Source organism: Dendrobates tinctorius, unplaced genomic scaffold (assembly GCF_039654945.1).
Source record: "Dendrobates tinctorius isolate UK_male_01 unplaced genomic scaffold, ASM3965494v1 ptg000202l, whole genome shotgun sequence".
NCBI lineage: Eukaryota > Metazoa > Chordata > Amphibia > Anura > Dendrobatidae > Dendrobates > Dendrobates tinctorius.
In genome coordinates this window covers 360,383-379,266 of record NW_027361869.1, presented here as the reverse complement: position 1 = coordinate 379,266, position 18,884 = coordinate 360,383, and the positions used below count along the sequence as shown (strand labels likewise).

General features: G+C 45.7%; 1 protein-coding gene across 5 annotated transcripts in view; it reads right to left on the bottom strand.

Moving 5' to 3' along the window:
• Positions 1–17,145, bottom strand: part of CLUAP1 (clusterin associated protein 1) — a 46,588-nt gene extending 29,443 nt beyond the window's left edge. For 4 of the 5 annotated variants that reach the window (XM_073553511.1, XM_073553513.1, XM_073553515.1 and 1 more), the window contains exons 1-5: positions 16,989–17,145; positions 13,194–13,305; positions 12,999–13,083; positions 2,031–2,210; positions 1,243–1,338 (exon numbers count right to left, since the gene is read on the bottom strand). In XM_073553511.1, the coding sequence (XP_073409612.1) occupies positions 1,243–1,338; positions 2,031–2,210; positions 12,999–13,083; positions 13,194–13,305; positions 16,989–17,010 (495 nt within the window). In that variant the 5' untranslated portion in view covers positions 17,011–17,145. Of the gene's footprint in view, positions 1–1,242; positions 1,339–2,030; positions 2,211–12,998; positions 13,084–13,193; positions 13,306–15,054; positions 15,160–16,988 lie in introns of those variants that run through there. The other variant, XM_073553512.1, reaches the window with a different exon arrangement.
• Between the last annotated feature and the right edge of the window lie 1,739 nt (positions 17,146–18,884).

Here is an 18,884-nt window from a genome sequence, read left to right as displayed (position 1 = left end):
GCCGCTGAATCAACTCTGCTATACTGCAAGATCGCTCTGAGTCTACCCTGTGGCCCCTGCAGGTGAAATCTCCGGGGGCCTCGTCCGCTGACGTTCTCCATGAAAAGTTACCTCTAGGCAGCTGCTAATGAAATCTCCTGAAGTTTAAAGAATGGGGGCGAGTGTGGCAATGCCGGGGACTGTGAGCGCGGCGATCCATCACGCTGAGGTGCAGCTCATTAGCTGCGGTGAGTAATGGGCTCGCGGTGGTGTTATAGCGGACGATGTGCGCACTGGATGCCGCTTTGCTTCCTATTCCAGTCCCATATTTCTAATTATACACATTGTATGTCACCGGTGACCACGTTACTCGTCTGTCACCTCAGGAGGCACAATAAAAGAAAATAAAATTAATTTTGTTTAACCCTTTACCTTGACACAAATAAAATTATGGAAAAACAAAAAAAAAAAAAAGTACAAATATATAAAAATAAGCTGGAGGCAAGTTTAAGAAGCTTCCTAAACTTGTAAGGATGCAAAAAAAAATCCGAAGGGGAATGATGTGCCTCCTACACCACAGCGTTTCAGGCCACCCGGATGTGCAACCGGCTCCTTGGACTTTCATGGAGCTTTGCTGCAGTGCTCAGCATAGTGGACAGCCTGGAGAACCGCAATGCAGGGAAAAACAGAGATGAAGATCTGCAGACCCTCATTAGCAGGATCATGGGGGGTCCCAGGGATCAAACTATTGCTAATCTGATGGTGGTGGCATTTCCCAGTGATGTGTCACCACCTTATAGGATGAGACCGACGCTTTAAATGGCTTTATGTAAATCAATAGCACGAATAAATATTAAATACTTTGTGATGCTGTATATCATCAACAAATTTTGCTACTTTCTACACTCATGAGCCACTTCTCTGAAGCCTGAACTCATCACTATGAAAAACTGCTAAAATCTGACTTGGTCTAAAGATAGACTGCCAGCCCACTGAGGGATCAGAAGTCAGCTGTCTATAGAGGTCTATGGAGATGGGAAAGGGAGATGAAGGAAACTGAATGAGAAAGACCAATCACACTGCAGCTTTCTGGTGTTTTATCTATCGTGAGTGCTGGATTCACAGCTACACTGTATAATGTCCCCTCATGTGGCTGCTGCTTCTAAACATGAGCCACAGAGACACAGGAGAGCAGGAGTCCCTCATGTCTGCGTGTGCTGTGTTTCCATCTCAGACAACCCCTTTAACAATTCTTTTACTTACTCTCAGGTCCGCTTCCTTGCCCAAGATGTCATACAGCAGGGCTCCCTTTGAGGTGATTTCGGATGCAAGCTGTCTGGCATTCTTTAAATCAGTAATCTGAAATATAAAGGCAACGCGCAGATTTTAACAACCGCAACTGTGTAGAGAAACAGCACTATAATGGCACGGAGATAACCTTAAAGGGGTGTTCCGCATTCGGAAAATCTTGTACCCAAGATGCAGTTTGTTTAAAAAAAATAAAATAAACTGTCTTTACTCACCCTCCCCAGGTCCATCACTAAGTCTCCGCTACTGCTCCCAGTGTCTATAATTGCTGACAGCAGCAATCAATGAGTTCAGTGGCTCATGCAGGTTTTTTTCCTGCAGCGCTGTCGATGTGATCTCAGCGCCACAGACAATAATAGACCAGGGGCGAGACTCAGTGCTGGACCTGGGGAGGGTGAGTAAAGTACAAAGAAAAACTGCAGCTGGGGTACAGCGGTTTTTGCAAACTGTAAAACCCTTTTAAGTATTTGTTTTCATGTAGGAAACATACAAGAGATTTTCAGCTGCGGATCTGCATGGTACTGCAGCACTGATATTTTGGATGAGATTTTACCAAACCTCATCCAATCAATGAAGAAAAAAAAACAATCTGCAGATCTCACCCTTTAATTCCCTCCTGTAACGGCAGCGATATTATATGTAAAGTCGGATCGCCGCCGGGACTTATCAGCTGAAACATGCAAAGTTTTAGAGGGGTCTTCATTAAATCCCTTCAGAAAAACTGGAGATCCCGCAAAACTCACTTTAGTTCCCAAGTCAAACTTGAAGGAGGAGGTGTCTTCCTCCCCGATCGGTGTGTCCTCGATGCCCTTCGTCTTCATGGCGTTGTACAGCACGGTGGTGACCTTCAGCAGCTCTTTCACAGAGTAGCCGTCCGCCTGGTACAGCTTCTTGGTGTTCAGCTTGATGTGCGCTTTAGTGGCCTGAAATTAACATTTGCAGAAGGTGAATCCTCATTGTAACTTTCTACGCTGCTGCAATGATCCTGGTGTGTGGGCAGCACAGCCCCATTGTAGTAGATGGGGTCGGCTCTGGTGGCAGGGCGATAACCAATATGAAAGCGCTACATCAGGATCGGTGGGGATTTGCCATCAGCTAAAGGGGATGTGTCATCAGAAAATAACCTACTGCTTAAAGCAGGATTTACATTAACTTTTTTTTTTTTTTTTTTAAGTCTTGCTATTTTCACTCTGGCTATTAGGCCTTATACCATACACATACTTCCTATTTTGCACATAAGCCTTTTCAGCAGCCTCATTATCATCACATACAATATAACAATTTTCTGATAACACCTCAATATAGAGTTGATAATACAGGATTCACAATAGGTGATATCACAGATCACCTCCTCCTCCTCCTGTACAATAACTGATAACACCCCTATATACAGTAAATAACACAGGATCCACCATTCACAATAGATGTCACAACTCAACTACTCCCTCTCCTATACAATGACTGATAACACCTCTATATACAGTACATAACACAGGATTCACTACAGGAGATATCACAGCTCACCTCCTCCTTCTGTACGATTGACAGCATCTCTATAAACACAGGATAAACCATTCACAATAACTGATGCCACAGTGACTGATCACACCTATATACGGCAGTACAGCAAATATCACCCAGTTTGAATGGTGGATCATGTGTTATCCGCTGTACTGCTGTATATATAGGTGTGATCAGTCATTGTACAGGAGGAGGGGGAGGTGAGCTGTGACATCATCGATTGTGAATGGTTGTTTCTGTGTGATATGCTGTTTATAGAGGTGCTATCATTCATTATACAGGAGGAGGAGGTGAGCTGTGATAACACATGATCCACCATTCACACTGGGTAATATCACAGCTCATCTCCTCCTCCTGTATAATGACTGATAAACACCTCTATAAACAGCATATCACACAGGAACAACCATTCACAATAGAAGATGTCACAGCTCACCTCCCTCCGCAATTACCTTTGCTCTCATGAGAAGAAGAGATCTATCTAAGGAGCTATGTCCAGAGACAGCAGAGTATTTCCACTCTGGATCTTTAGTGATTCCACACCAAAATCTGACAGTGGAAAGATGCAGATTTTGCAGCTGATTTTACCCCATTTTCAACATTACATTACATTCCTTGGTGAAAAAAAATCCTATTTACGAACAAACCTAGAAGCCGGGGAAAAATTAGCACCTTTACAGCAAAATAAAAAAGGCCATTCTGGATGATGGTTCAACCTGGGATTGGCCTGAAAGGAGAAAGCTTGATGCACAGAACATAATGTCAAATTGCAGACAAAGAAGCGAGCGGGATCCCGCTGCCCCCTGATCAAGAGGCGCTGCCAGTTATTACAGTCATGGTTGTCTGGAGGGACGCGCACCCTGCCAGGAAACCCCAACCTTCAAAGCAAATTGACCCGCTTTTCCATGTCCATAATTGTGCTGGATGCCTCGATTTAATTGCACACGTCTTGATGTTTGGGGGGGGGGGGGTTATATAGGAAAAATATAAGAAAGTAGTGTCTACCAGTGTTTCCATGGAAAGTCAGTGCAGATAATTACCGTATATCATATGTATCTACCCGGTGACTGTCATACGTGACAGATGAATATCATATCCTTTTCTTTTTTTCCTCCGATCTGCGTTACACATAAGCCGTATAGTTAGGATGGGAAAGTCTCAGAGGACCCGAGTGTTCCGGATCTAATAGTGCTGGCATCATTACGTTACCTCGCCATCCACAGCAGGAGTGAAGGAAAAAAAAATCCCAAAAAAAGGCCAATTATGTGTCAGATATGTACCCTAGAATTGGCAAAATTCCAGTGTGACGGTAGAAAACATTGAGCTTCACGAGACTGAACCAAAAGGTCAAAACGTCTTGACACTTCCGCAAGGATTTGACCCATGTAGGGACCCGTAGACAATCGGAAGATCCAGCAGCAGCAGCCGCTGCAGGGGAAATGGGATGTTCCACCATTCCCCCTCTTCTTTCTATAGTCTTTAGCTTTCTCATCCATAACCAGTCACAGCATATACACCGTCTCCTTAGCCATTCTGGAGGTTTTCTAGAGGCATCATTCCACTTGAAGCCTTTCCTCCATCTTTCATCCTTGATGTGGAGGCTTTATTGCTCTTCTTGACAGCTGGATCCTTAGTGGTGCAGATAACAGATCTCAGCAGATAAGAGTTGTCATCTCCTCACTTGTTCTCACAGTCACATCTGGACCCCTCGCTGTTAACCCTTTGCCGATGTAAGCAGTTCTGGTGGAGACTTTGACCTTCCAAGAGCTAGAACTTTTGGATTTTGATCGCCGGCGGTTTTGTTGTGATTGAGGCATCGTTCTAATGATAATTGAGTGTCCAATGTGGAGACGCCATTTACCGGGAAATATCCACAGTGCAGTCAGTCTGTTATGTACGGGGGCGGCAGAAGGCAGATGTGCCCCGTCACATGTTTGCCACTGATTTCTGTACATTGATGTAACTGAAAAGAATTTGTCATCAGAACATTACCTCTCGTTTAAAATTAGGTTTTTATGCTATTTTTTTTTCACATCAATCATATCTAAAATTGGAAATCTTGCTATTTTCACACTAGGAGCTTGGCCTTATACTAGACTCCGATACTTCCAATTGAGGACTAAAGACTTTTCAGCAGTCCCATTATCATAAGAGACAGGATGACAACGACAAATATCTACCGTACATAGAGATGTTAACATAGGATCCATCATTCACAATAGGTGATGTCATAGCTCACCTCCTCTCCTCCTGTACAATGACTAACACCTCTGTGTACAATACATGACACAGGACCCACCATTCATAATAGGTGATGTCACAGCTCACCTCCTCCTGTACAATGACTGATAATGCCTCTATATACAGTAGATAACACAGGAGACCACCATTCACAATAGGCGATGTCACAGCTCACCTCCTCCTCCCCCTCCTGTACAATGACTGGTATCCCATCTATATACAGTAGATAACACAGAATCCACCATTCACAATATATGATGTCACAGCTCACCTCCTCCTCCACAATGACTGATAACATCTCTATATACAGTAGATAACACAGGATCCACCATTCACAATAGGTGGTGTCACAGCTTACCTTCTCCTCCTGTACAATGACTGATAATGCCTTTATATACAGTAGATAACACATGATCCACCATTCAGAATAGGTGATGTCACAGCTCACCTCCTCCTGTACAATGACTGGTAACACCTCTATATGCAGTAGATAACACAGGATCCACCATTCACAATAGGTGATGTCACAGCTCACCTCCTCCTCTTGTTGTACAATGACATCTATATACAGCTAATATCACAGGATCCACCATAGTTGATGTCATTCATCCTTTATAACACAGCTCGCACTAGTGGTGACAAGTAAAAGGTTATTGCACCACCACCTGGTCCATCGGACTGAAAGTGACGTCCTATAAATCTGTGCAGTCCAATTACAATGCCCACAATTACCATTAATCTTAGACGCTGCTTTGCGTCAATTACAAGAGATTATTACCAGATGCTGGTAGAATTAATGGCAGGGAAAGCAAACAATTGTACGGTGATGTCCCGCCTCTATGTGACTGATGGGCGCTGTCACTAGAAGATGACCGCCCTCACGCCTCCAATCTCAGCTCCTCGCTTCTTCATTTCTGATCGATGGGTAATAAGATTCCATCATGCCGCTGTGTGGAGGCTTTATTCATAGGCTTCCCATGGGAGTCCCTCTCAACCAATAATTCTCATGTCACGCATCTTGACTTATTGCACATTTTTTTTTTATATATGCACATAATACATACACAGTGCTCAGACTAAATGAGTACACCCCCTTTGAGAAGTAATATTTGATTCAGTATCTCACTAAACACAAGGGCAATTTTCCACATTTTTAACCCATAACAGGAAGGCAAGACCAATAATATAACTTTCACTACAAAGTCTTCAGTTTTACTTCATTTAGTTGATACAAAAATGAGTACACCCCAAATCAAAAACTACTACATCTGGTATTTTGCATGGCCGCTATCATTTTTGAGGACAGCACCAAGTCTTCTAGGCCTGGGATGAACAGGTTGGTGACATACTGTAACATCGATCTTTTCCCAATCAAGGACGAGCTCTTTGAGAGCCTGGATGCTGGAAGGAGAGGACGACTCATCCCTGCAGAATTGCCCATAGGTGTTCGGTTGGGTGCAGATTAAGAGACACTTGGCCACGGAGTCACCAGTTATACCTAGTTCTTCTTCAGAAATGGAACAGCTGTGGTTTGGATCACGGTCATGCTGGAAGAGTGCGGGTCAACGAAGGGCACGGCGTGATGGTGGCATCTCCTCTTTCACTATAGAGCAGAACATATACACAGTCTGAAAAGAACAACAATCTGCCATCTGATACAGCCGAATATTTCACATTTTGACTCCTCAGTCCAGAGCAGCTACTGACATTTTTCTGCATCCCAGATGCTGTACTTCCATGCATAGTCGAGTCGCCTGATTGTTTCCACATGAAAGCTCCAGACAAAATTCTTCCACAAAGAACACTTTTGGCCAGACTTCTCCAAACCGTAGAAGGTCATAGCTATTTCCCCACTGGTTGCAGCCAGTTCTGAATTGATGGCACAGCTGGAAGTCATCTGATTTCTAAGGGAAGTAACATGATGCGTCTTTCATGTGCTGCACTAAGATTCCTTGTGTGACTACTTCGTCTACGGCCCTCAATGTTGCCCAATTCTTGGTGATACATCAGAGCAGCTTGTACAAAAATTCCTGAAACCCCAATCTGCTTTGAAATCTTTTGCCTGGGAGAGACTTTGCTGATGCACTATAACTACCTTGTGTCTTACTGCTTTGCTCTACTTGACATAATGTACTCCCTGTTACGTGAAATTGTTTTCCACAACTTCACCTTTGTAGCGGAGTCTGGTTGTTCCTCACCCAGGTGTGAGCCCCCAACATATATGTTTCTGTTTCAGTTAATAGCTGTCTCAGTTTACATATGAAAATAATTATCACCTGTTTGGTATAATTGGTTTCTCCTACACCTGACGATAATCCTACAAGACTCCTGAAAGTGTGCAAGTGTAACTAGAGGAATTGATGCAGTTTTGAAGGTAAATGGAGCTCACCAAATATTAGTGGGATCTAGATTTCTATTTTGTTCATTCACTTTGCATTTTGTTAATTGCTAAAAATAAACTATAAACACTTCTGCCTTTGAAAACATTCTTTCTAGCATATTTTTCCACAGCTGCCTAAAAGTTTTGCAGTGTTCTATATATGTACAGCTAGGTCCAGAAATATTTGGACAGTGACCGAATCTTTGTGATTTCAGCTCTGCAGGCCACTACCTTTGGATTTAAAATGAAACAAGGGAGATGCAATTGAAGTGGAGACATTCAGGTTTAATTAAAGTGGGTTGAAAAAGAAAAAATATCCCGTGAAACGTTTAGGAATTGCCACTATTTTTTCTACAAATCCTCCTCATTTCAGGGGCTCAGAAGTAATTGGATAAATTAACTTTATCATAAATACAGTGTTCATTTTTAATACTTTGTAGAGAAACCTTTTCAGCAATAACGGCCTGAAGTGTGGAAGCCATGGACGCCAAACGCTGGTTTCCTCCTTTGTGACGCTTTACCGCCTTTACTGCAGCTGACTTTAGTAGTTACTTGTTTCTGGGTCTTTCTCCCTAGTGTTTTGTCTTCAGCCTGTGAAATGCTGCTCGATGGGGCCGAGATCAGGTGATGACTCGGCCACTGCAGAATATTCCACTTCTTTGCCACTTCTCTGCTTTTGCAGGATGTTTTGGGTCATTGTCCATCTGTCCTGTGAAGCGCCGTCCAATCAACCTTGCTGCATTTGATTGAATCTGAACCCGGTGCCATTGGAAGACACGCATGCCAGCGCCATCACACTGCCTCCACCATGTGTTACAGAGGATGTGCGGTGCTTTGGATCATGAGCCGTTCCATGTGTCATCTCCATACTTTCTTCTTCCCATCATTCTGGTACAGGTTGATCTTAGTTTTGCTTTTCCAGACCTGGGTGGCTTCTTTAGTTATTTTCTGGGGTAAAGTCTAATCTTGCCTTTCTATTTATAAGGCTGATTTGATGGTTGGCACCTTCTGGTGAACCCGCTGTATTTGCTCTCATGATGTCTTCTCTTTATGGTAGCCTTAGATACCAACTTCCCAGAGAGTGTTCTTCACTTGGGCAAATGTTGTGAAGGATTTTTCTTCACTACAGAAAGGAATCTGTGATCATTCACCATTGTTGTCTTCTCTGGACGTCCAGACCTATTTGTGTTCCCAAGATCACCTCTTTTTTTAAGAATGTACCAAATTTTTGATTTGGCCACTCCTAACATTTCAGCCATCTCTCTGATGGATTTCTTCTTTTTTTCAGCCTAATGATGGTCTGTTTCTCTCCCATTAAGAGCTCCTCTGACGGCATATTGTGAGTTCACAACAACAGCTTCCAAATGCAAATACCACACCTGGAATCAGTTCCAGACCTTTTACCTGCTAAAATAATGATGGATTAGTGAGGGAACAGCTCATGTTGTCCATTATAGAGCTTTTGAGATAATTGTCCAATTACTTTTGGTTCATTTATTAAAAAGAGGCAGATGCATATTAAAGAGCTGCAATTCTGATATCCTTACCCCAATTGGGATGTTGATACCCTCAAATTAAAGCTGAGAGTTTGCACTTTAGCCCATATTGACTACATAGCTATCTTGAACATGTTTTTTTGTAAACCGCTAAAACGCCAAAACTTGTGTCACTATCCAAATATTTCTGAACTATATACATATGCATAATATATATGATGACACCCACTCATAACCTGTATATATAGAGATGCTGCACCTACCTCTATGGAGATATCCTGCATGTTTAACTACCCTGTGTGTTTGCATTGGCTGGAGTAAAAGGGCTTTTACATCATCATTGTCATGAATTCCTGTGTACTCCAGGATGACATAACCTATTAGATCCCTGCTGGCAGCTCTCAAACACCTCTCCTCACCAAACAACTTCACCCCCTCCTTGTCCCCATACACAGCTAAAGATATCAGAAAATGTATGAAACTTGTATAAAAGGAAAGCTGCAATGTGATTAGTTTCTACGGGCAGCTTTTCATTTGGAGTTTCATTAATCTGTCCCATCATTACTGGTGTACATAGGAAAGCAGTGATAGTGTAGATGAGACTAAGAGAGGCTGAATCGGCACCGCATCATAGGATATGCTGAGACTGCTGAGTATACATCACATAGGAGACACAGACCGTTGTATACATCACATAGGATACAAAGACTGCTATATATCAGAGACTGCAGTACATAGGAGACACACACTGCTGTACATAATGACATGGAAGACCTTGAAACTGCTAAATATACATCACATAGGATAAATTGAGACTGCTGTATATGCGTCACGTAGGAGACTGACTGCTGTATATACACATCACATAGGAGACACAGACTGCTGTATACATCACAGAGAATACATCAAGACTGATGTATAAATCACATAGGATAGACAGACTGATTTTTATACACCCCATAGGACTCCCCCAGAAGAAGGCTGTAGCACCAAAACACATGTAGGAGATTTGGCACCACAAGAAATATTTACATCTTCTGTCTTTCCTTATTTATGCTTTATTAGGGTTGTGCAACCGCTGCATAGAATACTACATGTGCCATATGGGACAATATAGATGACTTTAGATAATATGCAACTGATGCAGTGAAAGCCACATGTACAACTCTTGTAGTTTTGCATATTTGGGGATCATTAGTTAAATGTCTGTTACATATAATTTTTTCCCTATCGCTGGTATATGGTGCCAACTTTTGGCTAATCTGTATAATTATATGTTTGAATGTACCGTATTTTTCGCTTTATAAGACGCTCCGGATTATAAGACGCACCCCAAATTTTGAGGAGAAAAATAGGAAAAAAACTTTATTTTTAATAAAATGGTGGTGCATCTTATAATCCATGCGTCTTATTGCTTACCAGGGGTGGTGATGGAGGAGGCCGGAGTGGAACATTGCTGCTGGGATGAGGGGGTGTTTTGATGTGCAGCGTGCCGCTGCCGGTGTCTGTTACTGCCGCCGCCCTCTGTCCCCTGATGCTTGCCACCACCGCCACGCTCTGTCCCCCGGTGCCTGCTTGCCACCACCGCCGCACTCTGTCCCCCAGTGCTTGCCACCACCGCCACGCTGTCCCCCGGTGCCTGCTTGCCACCACCGCCGCGCTCTCCCCCGGTTCTTACCGCCACGCTCCTATCCCCCGGTGTTTGCCGCCATCGCCGCGCTCTGTCCCGTTCTGAGGGTACTTGCCGTGGCACTCTGTGCCCTGATGCTGCCGCTGCGCTGTCCGCCACCGCCGCGCTCCTGTCCCCCGGTGGTTTCTTCCGCCGCGCTCCTGTCCCCCGGTGGTTTCTTCCGCCCCACCGCCGCCGCCGCGCTCTGTCCCGTTCAGCGTGGGGGGTTCTCTGTCGCTCCATGCCTGCTTTCTTCCTGGAAAATGGCCGCCGCGCATGCGCAGACGGACATCTCGGCACTGAAATCTCGGGAGATGAGATTTCAGCGCTGAAATCTCATCTCCCGAGATTTCAGTGCCGAGATGTCCGTCTGCGCATGCGCGGCGGCCATTTTCCAGGAAGAAAGCAGGCATGGAGCGACAGAGACCCCCCCACGCTGAACGGGACAGAGCGCGGCGGTGGGGCGGAAGAAACCACCGGGGGACAGGAGCGCGGCGGTGGCGGACAGCGCAGCGGCAGCATCAGGGCACAGAGTGCCGCGGCAAGTACCCTCAGTGGCAGCGCAAATGTATATCCTCTTTGTAAGACGCACCCCCTTTTTCCCCTCAATTTTGGGGGAAAAAAAGTGCGTCTTACAAAGCGGAAAATACGGTATTTCTGAATAATAGTATATTTATATCTATTAAAACCCTTTTCCTTGTTTTTGGTTATTTTGCACTTCTTTCTATATGATTCTATATATACACTTCACATAGGAGACACAGATGGCTGTATATAGAACACATTGAGTCTGCAGTATATACACATCACATAGGATACAATGAGACTGCTGTATATACATCATGTAGAATACAGACTGCTGTATATACATCACATAGGAAACACTGAGACTGCTGCATATACATCACATAGGAAACACCGAGACTGCTGCATATACATCACATAGGAAACACCGAGACTGCTGCATATACATCACATAGGAAACACCAAGACTGCTGTATATACATCACATAGGAAACACCAAGACTGCTGAATATACGGCACATAGAATTCACCAAGACTGCTGTATTCACATCACAGTGCTATTGCTCTAATTTTAACTCCTGAGGTGCTGCAAGGCCACAGAAACCTCAAATAAGCGGTATTATCATATCTTGAAAGCGCAAGCAGAACTAATACATAACACCAAGCAACACTGAATAAATACATGCATGGTACGGGGTGCTTGTGACCTCCAGGATGTAGGACGCATTACTATGATATTAGAGAATGAATAAGCATGGGGTGGTAATTCATAACGTGTGAAGATGATTTGTGATGAAACAGCAAAGTAATTCTGTCCTCTTAATAGATTACCTCCCCTAGAAAAACAAATGAAAAATCTCTTTGGAAATTTAGAAGGCTGTACAGATAAGAGATGTATGAGATTTTTCATCTGAGTGGCCTGACGATGAATGGTCTTAATAATGTGAAGGAAACAGATCTGTCCTTATTGTTCTCTATATTAGAGAATTTCAAGCATGTACTGATGTATGTATTCAGTGTGGTTTGGTATTATATATGAGCTGTGAAGATACAGTACAATACAATATCGCTGATTTCTATGAAGCCGCTGCAACTGAGAATTGGCACTATGACACCTCCAGGGGTTTTTGGGAAAAGTCCCATCTTTTAGTACGGTGTGCGCCGTCATTTCTGGTGTTTCCGGGTGTGACGAAACGGAAATGGAGATTTTATGTTTGAAGATCAGGTTGGGGGTGATGGGCAGAGACAAGACGAAACCCGTGGCGCCTCACGCAGGCTTCTCCCTGCACTGCTCCAATTGTGTAAATCAAGACGGACCTGGAAAGAAGCTTGGAACAGCCGCCCAGGAGCAAAGCCGGATTAGTTTTGCCTCCTCCTATGGTTCCCGGCTGGATATTCAAACCAGAATTTCTCTAATGCTCCACAAAAATATGCCAGGCTGCAATTCTACAGCCGGGATCTGATTCATGCTGTCTGTGGTTTAGACATAAATCATTTGACAGGTTCTGGTGAGGGAAAAGGCCCCAGAAACACGTTACTGCCGTAAAACGTGTACGTGTCATTTTATAGTTTTTATAGTGTATTTATATACATTCATATTTGGAGTGTGGGTACACAAAAAAACAAGCCACCCAAAAAATACTTTGAGACCGCAGGAGAAAAAGCTTCAGCGATCTTTGTGACCAGCTCTGGGGACATAAGAACGGCTCCTCCATAAAGAGCGAGAGCCATCTTATGACTATGCGTGATAATGACTGCAGTGAGGAGGAATGGAGGATCGCGATCCCCGCTCCAGTGATCGGTGGGGCTCTCAGTGATCAGACATATATGAATCAGTGATTAATGTCTTTTATGGGAACAGACCCTTTAGACTTCTTACCATGAACTGCGCAACTGCCTTGATGAAGAAGACCCTGTCCTGCTCCGTGTCCACATCCACAGGTAAGGTCATGTCAGGCTCATACCTTGAGAGGAGAAAAAAAAAAAAAAGGTATACAGTTGCTATAGTGCACTGATCGTACGTCACAATCAGGCCGCAATAGTGTCTGAAGTATAATAAATGTATATATTTTACCTTTTCACCAACCAAATGAGAACTTCTGTGACCAGAGGAAAGTTGGGGCTGCGGAAATTCTCCAAGGAGATGAGGCGAGGGTAGCCGAGCGCCCGCATCATTTCTGTGAAGTCTGAGGACAGAGCAGGAAACAATTAAATTACATGGTAAAGGCGGGCAAAAGAGAAAGTGTCGGGTCCCCCACATCGGCCGGGACTGTGACCTCAAGATACAAAAACAGCACAGGAAAGATACATGTATAAACTGCAGCAACCGGGAAACAGAAAACTCCAATACCAGAGAAGGTGTCATTAAAAGAACGGGCAAACTGAGGGTTATATGGCCCTTAGGCTCTGAAGGGGAGCCTGTCAGCACAAAATGACTGTTCAAAACAAGCAGAGCAGCGTGAAGAAGTGGGTCATTGCCTCTCTACAGGAAGCGGGGGGCGGGCCTCTGCCTCTCTACAGGAAGCGGGGGGCGGGCCTCTGCCTCTCTACAGGAAGCGGGGGGCGGGCCTCTGCCTCTCTACAGGAAGCGGGGGGCGGGCCTCTGCCTCTCTACAGGAAGCGGGGGGCGGGCCTCTGCCTCTCTACAGGAAGCGGGGGGCGGGCCTCTGCCTCTCTACAGGAAGCGGGGGGCGGGCCTCTGCCTCTCTACAGGAAGCGGGGGGCGGGCCTCTGCCTCTCTACAGGAAGCGGGGGGCGGGCCTCTGCCTCTCTACAGGAAGCGGGGGGCGGGCCTCTGCCTCTCTACAGGAAGCGGGGGGCGGGCCTCTGCCTCTCTACAGGAAGCGGGGGGCGGGCCTCTGTCTCTCTCTACAGGAAGCTGGGGCGGGTCTTAGTCTCTCTCCCTCTCTACAGGAAGTGAGGGCGGGCCTTTGTCTCCCTCTAAAGTGAAGGCGGCCCTTTTTCTCTACAGGAAGCTGGGGGCGGGCCTTAGTCTCTCTCTCTACAGGAAGCTGGGGGCGGGCCTTAGTCTCTCTCTCTACAGGAAGCTGGGGGCGGGCCTTAGTCTCTCTCTCGCTCTCTCTCTACAGGAAGCTGGGGGCGGGCCTTAGTCTCTCTCTCTACAGGAAGCTGGGGGCGGGTCTTTTTCTCTATACAGGACGAGGGGGCTGGCTTTGCCTTTCGGCTTCTGCTCACCTGCCTGCGAACCTTAATACAGGCAGAGCTTAGAATCGGGAATTCAGTCCACAGAAGGCAAGCCATTGAAAATGGCAAGAGCAATATATGTTGGGAAGTGAGGAAAAAAAACAGTGCAGCACCTATAGTAGCAGAATGATAATAATAATAATAATAATAATGAGACTGATAATAAATGAGAAACTCCCGCAAGCACACACTCAAAAAAAGTGGGCACCAAGTTACAGAGTGCACTCAGCTATAGTGTGAGCTTTTTAACACTATTCCAAAGCAGCACCAAGTTACAGAGGAGGAGAACTGGCCAGTTCCCAGCCATATTAGATGAGCATGTGCGACAAAAGCAGCTGTGCCTTGTTGTGGATGATGAGGTCGGCAAGACCATGCTTAGTCTACAGGATTTTGGTGAAAGGTCAGGTATGCTATAAGAGCTCTGACAACCCCCAAAGCTTTAATATACTCGACATAATGAATGGAAACCTACAAATTAATGAATTGTCCAGCACTACAGAACACTGAGGCCTGTGTGAATTGTGCAAAGTGCTTTTCATCCAGGTCAGGTGCCCACGCATGGCCTACATATTCTGCTTTAACTATAACTAGCACATGGCTGACCTATGAACTCACACAACCTGCTCTGTACGAGTAAGACAACACTAAAGTGGAGCGGTCACCAGACTTGACAATGCAAGCTGCATACATTAATAAAAATATAACAATCCTGATGAGGCAGGTGTACCTACCTTCAAAATCCGTATTGGACCGGTTGGGTACTCCCGATAAATAAAATTAGCATTTTATGAGTCTGGCTAAACAGTGAAAGAGCTCAGGAGTCCAATGTATTCAGCCTCCACCCACTCAGCCTGACAGCTACAGCTTGTACTGAGCAGTGTGAGGATTAGGAACATTGGGGAGCTGTCATTCAAGCTAGGAAGGTGGAGCTTGAATCTTAAGCTATGCCACAGTGTTCCAGCTTTCTGTTAATTGCTTGTCGCAGTTATTGCATCCATGAACTGTTATCTAGTTTCCAGTAGAGATAAACAGTCCTGCACTCCGCTCTGCCTGCACAACAGAGCTGACAAAAGCAGGGTTGAACTATGTATGATGCTTACCATTGACAGATCAATGATGTGAACCTGCAAGTGCAGCTCTGTTGATGCATATGGCAGATGAAGTTCTTCAACAAAGCGGCATTTTTCAGATTGTCAGCAACAGGAACAAACCCAGCTCAGCCCTTCTCCATTGTGGCAGGAAGAGCATATTGTAGTGCAGGACTGTCTCCACTGGAAACTAGCTAACAGATCATTGAAGTAAAAATACACTGTCAGCTGTACTGATGCAGAAGATATTGTAAATCAGTCAGACAGAGTTGTGCACAGGATCATACACTGAATAGAATAGGGTGATTTACCAAGAGCACAGCATAGCAGAGCTGTGCTGGAAGCCTGTGCTGTTTTGCACTTGTACCAGTTATCAATTCAGAGGTGTAAGGCTGGTCAGGAGCACACACATGAGGGAGGCAGGGGCCTGAAGCACTGAGAAGAAGGGTGCTGCTGGGAAATGTAGTTTTGGCAGTGTAACAATAGGAACATCCATTCAGCTATGTGAAACTGGACGCACAGAGGGGCAAACGGAAATTAAAAACAAGACACAAAGGGTACAAGAACTAAACGTTATGTTGGGCTTGGTCTGTGTATTACCAAGTATGCATTTACTTCTCTGTGGAAAAAATAATGCATCCACTTATGAAATTTTAGGAGGACGTCATGTGGTCACTGCACCACTCACTGGTGGTTTACCAGAGTCAGCGGCTTTGGGGGCATCCAACGCATGCACTTTACATGTGATCTGGGGGAGCCACGTGTGGCGACATGTTGTGAGGGCATTGTGGTCCCTCTGAGGCACCCACTCACAGGTTGCACCATGGGGGTCGGTTTCACACGTTCGATACTCACAGTACAAATACAGACCGCCATGTCTGGACCGGCTGCGGGTCTCGACCTAGACAAATAAGAGGCCATTAAAGGGGTCGTCCACCACTCGGACAACTCCTTCTCAACCCGTAGGTTTCCACCAAGTAAAACAATAAACACCTATACGCATCGTACCAGCGGTGTCGGTACTGGCTCTCCCGGGGTTTGCCACACGCCAGTCCCTGTGCAGACAGACATCGCTGGGACGGTGCTGGCACCGGAGGGGAGTGTGTTATTAATTTTGATTGAGGTGTAGTCTGAGTAGTGAACAACCCCTTTAAGTTTAGGTCAATAACCCCGTGGCAGGTCCAGACATGGTGGTGTGTACACAGGCTACAAATGGCCTGAATCTCAGGAGCACGGGGATATAAACACTGATTATCACGATGACGTGGTTACTGGTTATGACAATTCTACAACACAAAAAAAAACAAAACACTATGACGTCATTGTCATCATTTACAAGCTGTGATGTCATCTATAAAAACAACCAATCACACAATACAGGAATTAGATCACAAACTGAGCTGCTTCCCGCATCAACCAATCATACCACAGCTTTTGTGTGCAGGTTAGAGAGCAGCGATCTGATAGGTTGTCCACCTTTTGAGGTGACCTCATATAAACGTCTCTCTCTCCATACAGATTGATTTATGGCTACAAGGTGGGTGGGGAAGAAATGAGGATAAGACTAGAGCGCTTACTCCTTAGGTCCCGGTAAGACATGGCGCCGAGTCCCGCTCCACTACAGCTGATAGACTAGGCCGTTACCAGGCGGAGGAGTTTCGCTGCCATGACAACTGCTGCTTGAACGGAAGCTCTCTCAGACCATAAAGGAGCGGAGCGAAACTTGGAGCATGCGCATTGTGTACACATTTTTACGCTGCAGGAACGCCTGTAGTTTATCATGTATCGAAAAACACTAATGGGAAAGAGGGAAAAATATGTTACTGCGGCCCTCAGTGACCCCACAACAGAGGCAGCTGCATTCACAATATTCTTGCAGGGCTTTGGTCCCTTTTGCCTTAAAGGGGGTGTCCACTTTATGGTAAAAAAAACTTGAATCCAGTTAAAAATTCTGCTAATGCCTAACTGGGACGCTGCCCAGTGAAAAACATCACTACTGTATAGCACACACCACTGTGGCAATAACTCATATTTCTATCCAGCATCGCAGCTGCGATAGAAAGGTGTCAGGACACGCAGAGCATCGCAGCTGTGATAGAAAGGTGTCAGGACACGCAGAGCATCACAGCTGCGATAGAAAGGTGTCAGGACACGCAGAGCATCCCAGCTATGATAGAAAGGTGTCGGGACATGCAGAGCATCGCAGCTGTGATAGAAAGGTGTCAGGACACGCAGAGCATCGCAGCTATGATAGAAAGGTGTCAGGACACGCAGAGCATCGCAGCTGTGATAGAAAGGTGTCAGGACACGCAGAGCATCGCAGCTGTGATAGAAAGGTGTCAGGACACGCAGAGCATCGCAGCTGTGATAGAAAGGTGTCAGGACACGCAGAGCATCGCAGCTGCGATAGAAAGGTGTCAGGACACGCAGAGCATCTCAGCTGTGATAGAAAGGTGTCAGGACACGCAGAGCATCTCAGCTGTGATAGAAAGGTGTCAGGACACGCAGAGCATCGCAGCTGTGATAGAAAGGTGTCAGGACACGCAGAGCATCACAGCTGTGATAGAAAGGTGTCAGGACACGCAGAGCATCACAGCTGTGATAGAAAGGTGTCGACACGCAGAGCATCACAGCTATGATAGAAAGGTGTCAGGACACGCAGAGCATCGCAGCTATGATAGAAAGGTGTCAGGACACGCAGAGCATCGCAGCTGCGATAGAAAGGTGTCAGGACACGCAGAGCATCGCAGCTGTGATAGAAAGGTGTCCAAGACACGCAGAGCATCGCAGCTATGATAGAAAGGTGTCAGGACACGCAGAGCATCTCAGCTGTGATAGAAAGGTGTCAGGACACGCAGAGCATCTCAGCTGTGATAGAAAGGTGTCAGGACACGCAGAGCATCACAGCTGTGATAGAAAGGTGTCAGGACACGCAGAGCATCACAGCTATGATAGAAAGGTGTCAGGACACGCAGAGCATCGCAGCTATGATAGAAAGGTGTCAGGACACGCAGAGCATCGCAGCTGCGATAGAAAGGTGTCAGGACACGCAGAGCATCGCAGCTGTGATAGAAAGGTGTCCAAGACACGCAGAGCATCGCAGCTATGATAGAAAGGTGTCAGGACACGCAGAGCATCTCAGCTGTGATAGAAAGGTGTCAGGACACGCAGAGCATCTCAGCTGTGATAGAAAGGTGTCAGGACACGCAGAGCATCGCAGCTGTGATAGGTGTCAGGACACGCAGAGCATCGCAGCTGTGATAGAAAGGTGTCAGGACACACAGAGCATCACAGCTGTGATAGAAAGGTGTCAGGACACGCAGAGCATCACAGCTGTGATAGAAAGGTGTCAGGACACGCAGAGCATCGCAGCTGCGATAGAAAGGTGTCAGGACACGCAGAGCATCACAGCTGTGATAGAAAGGTGTCAGGACACGCAGAGCATCGCAGCTGTGATAGAAAGGTGTCAGGAC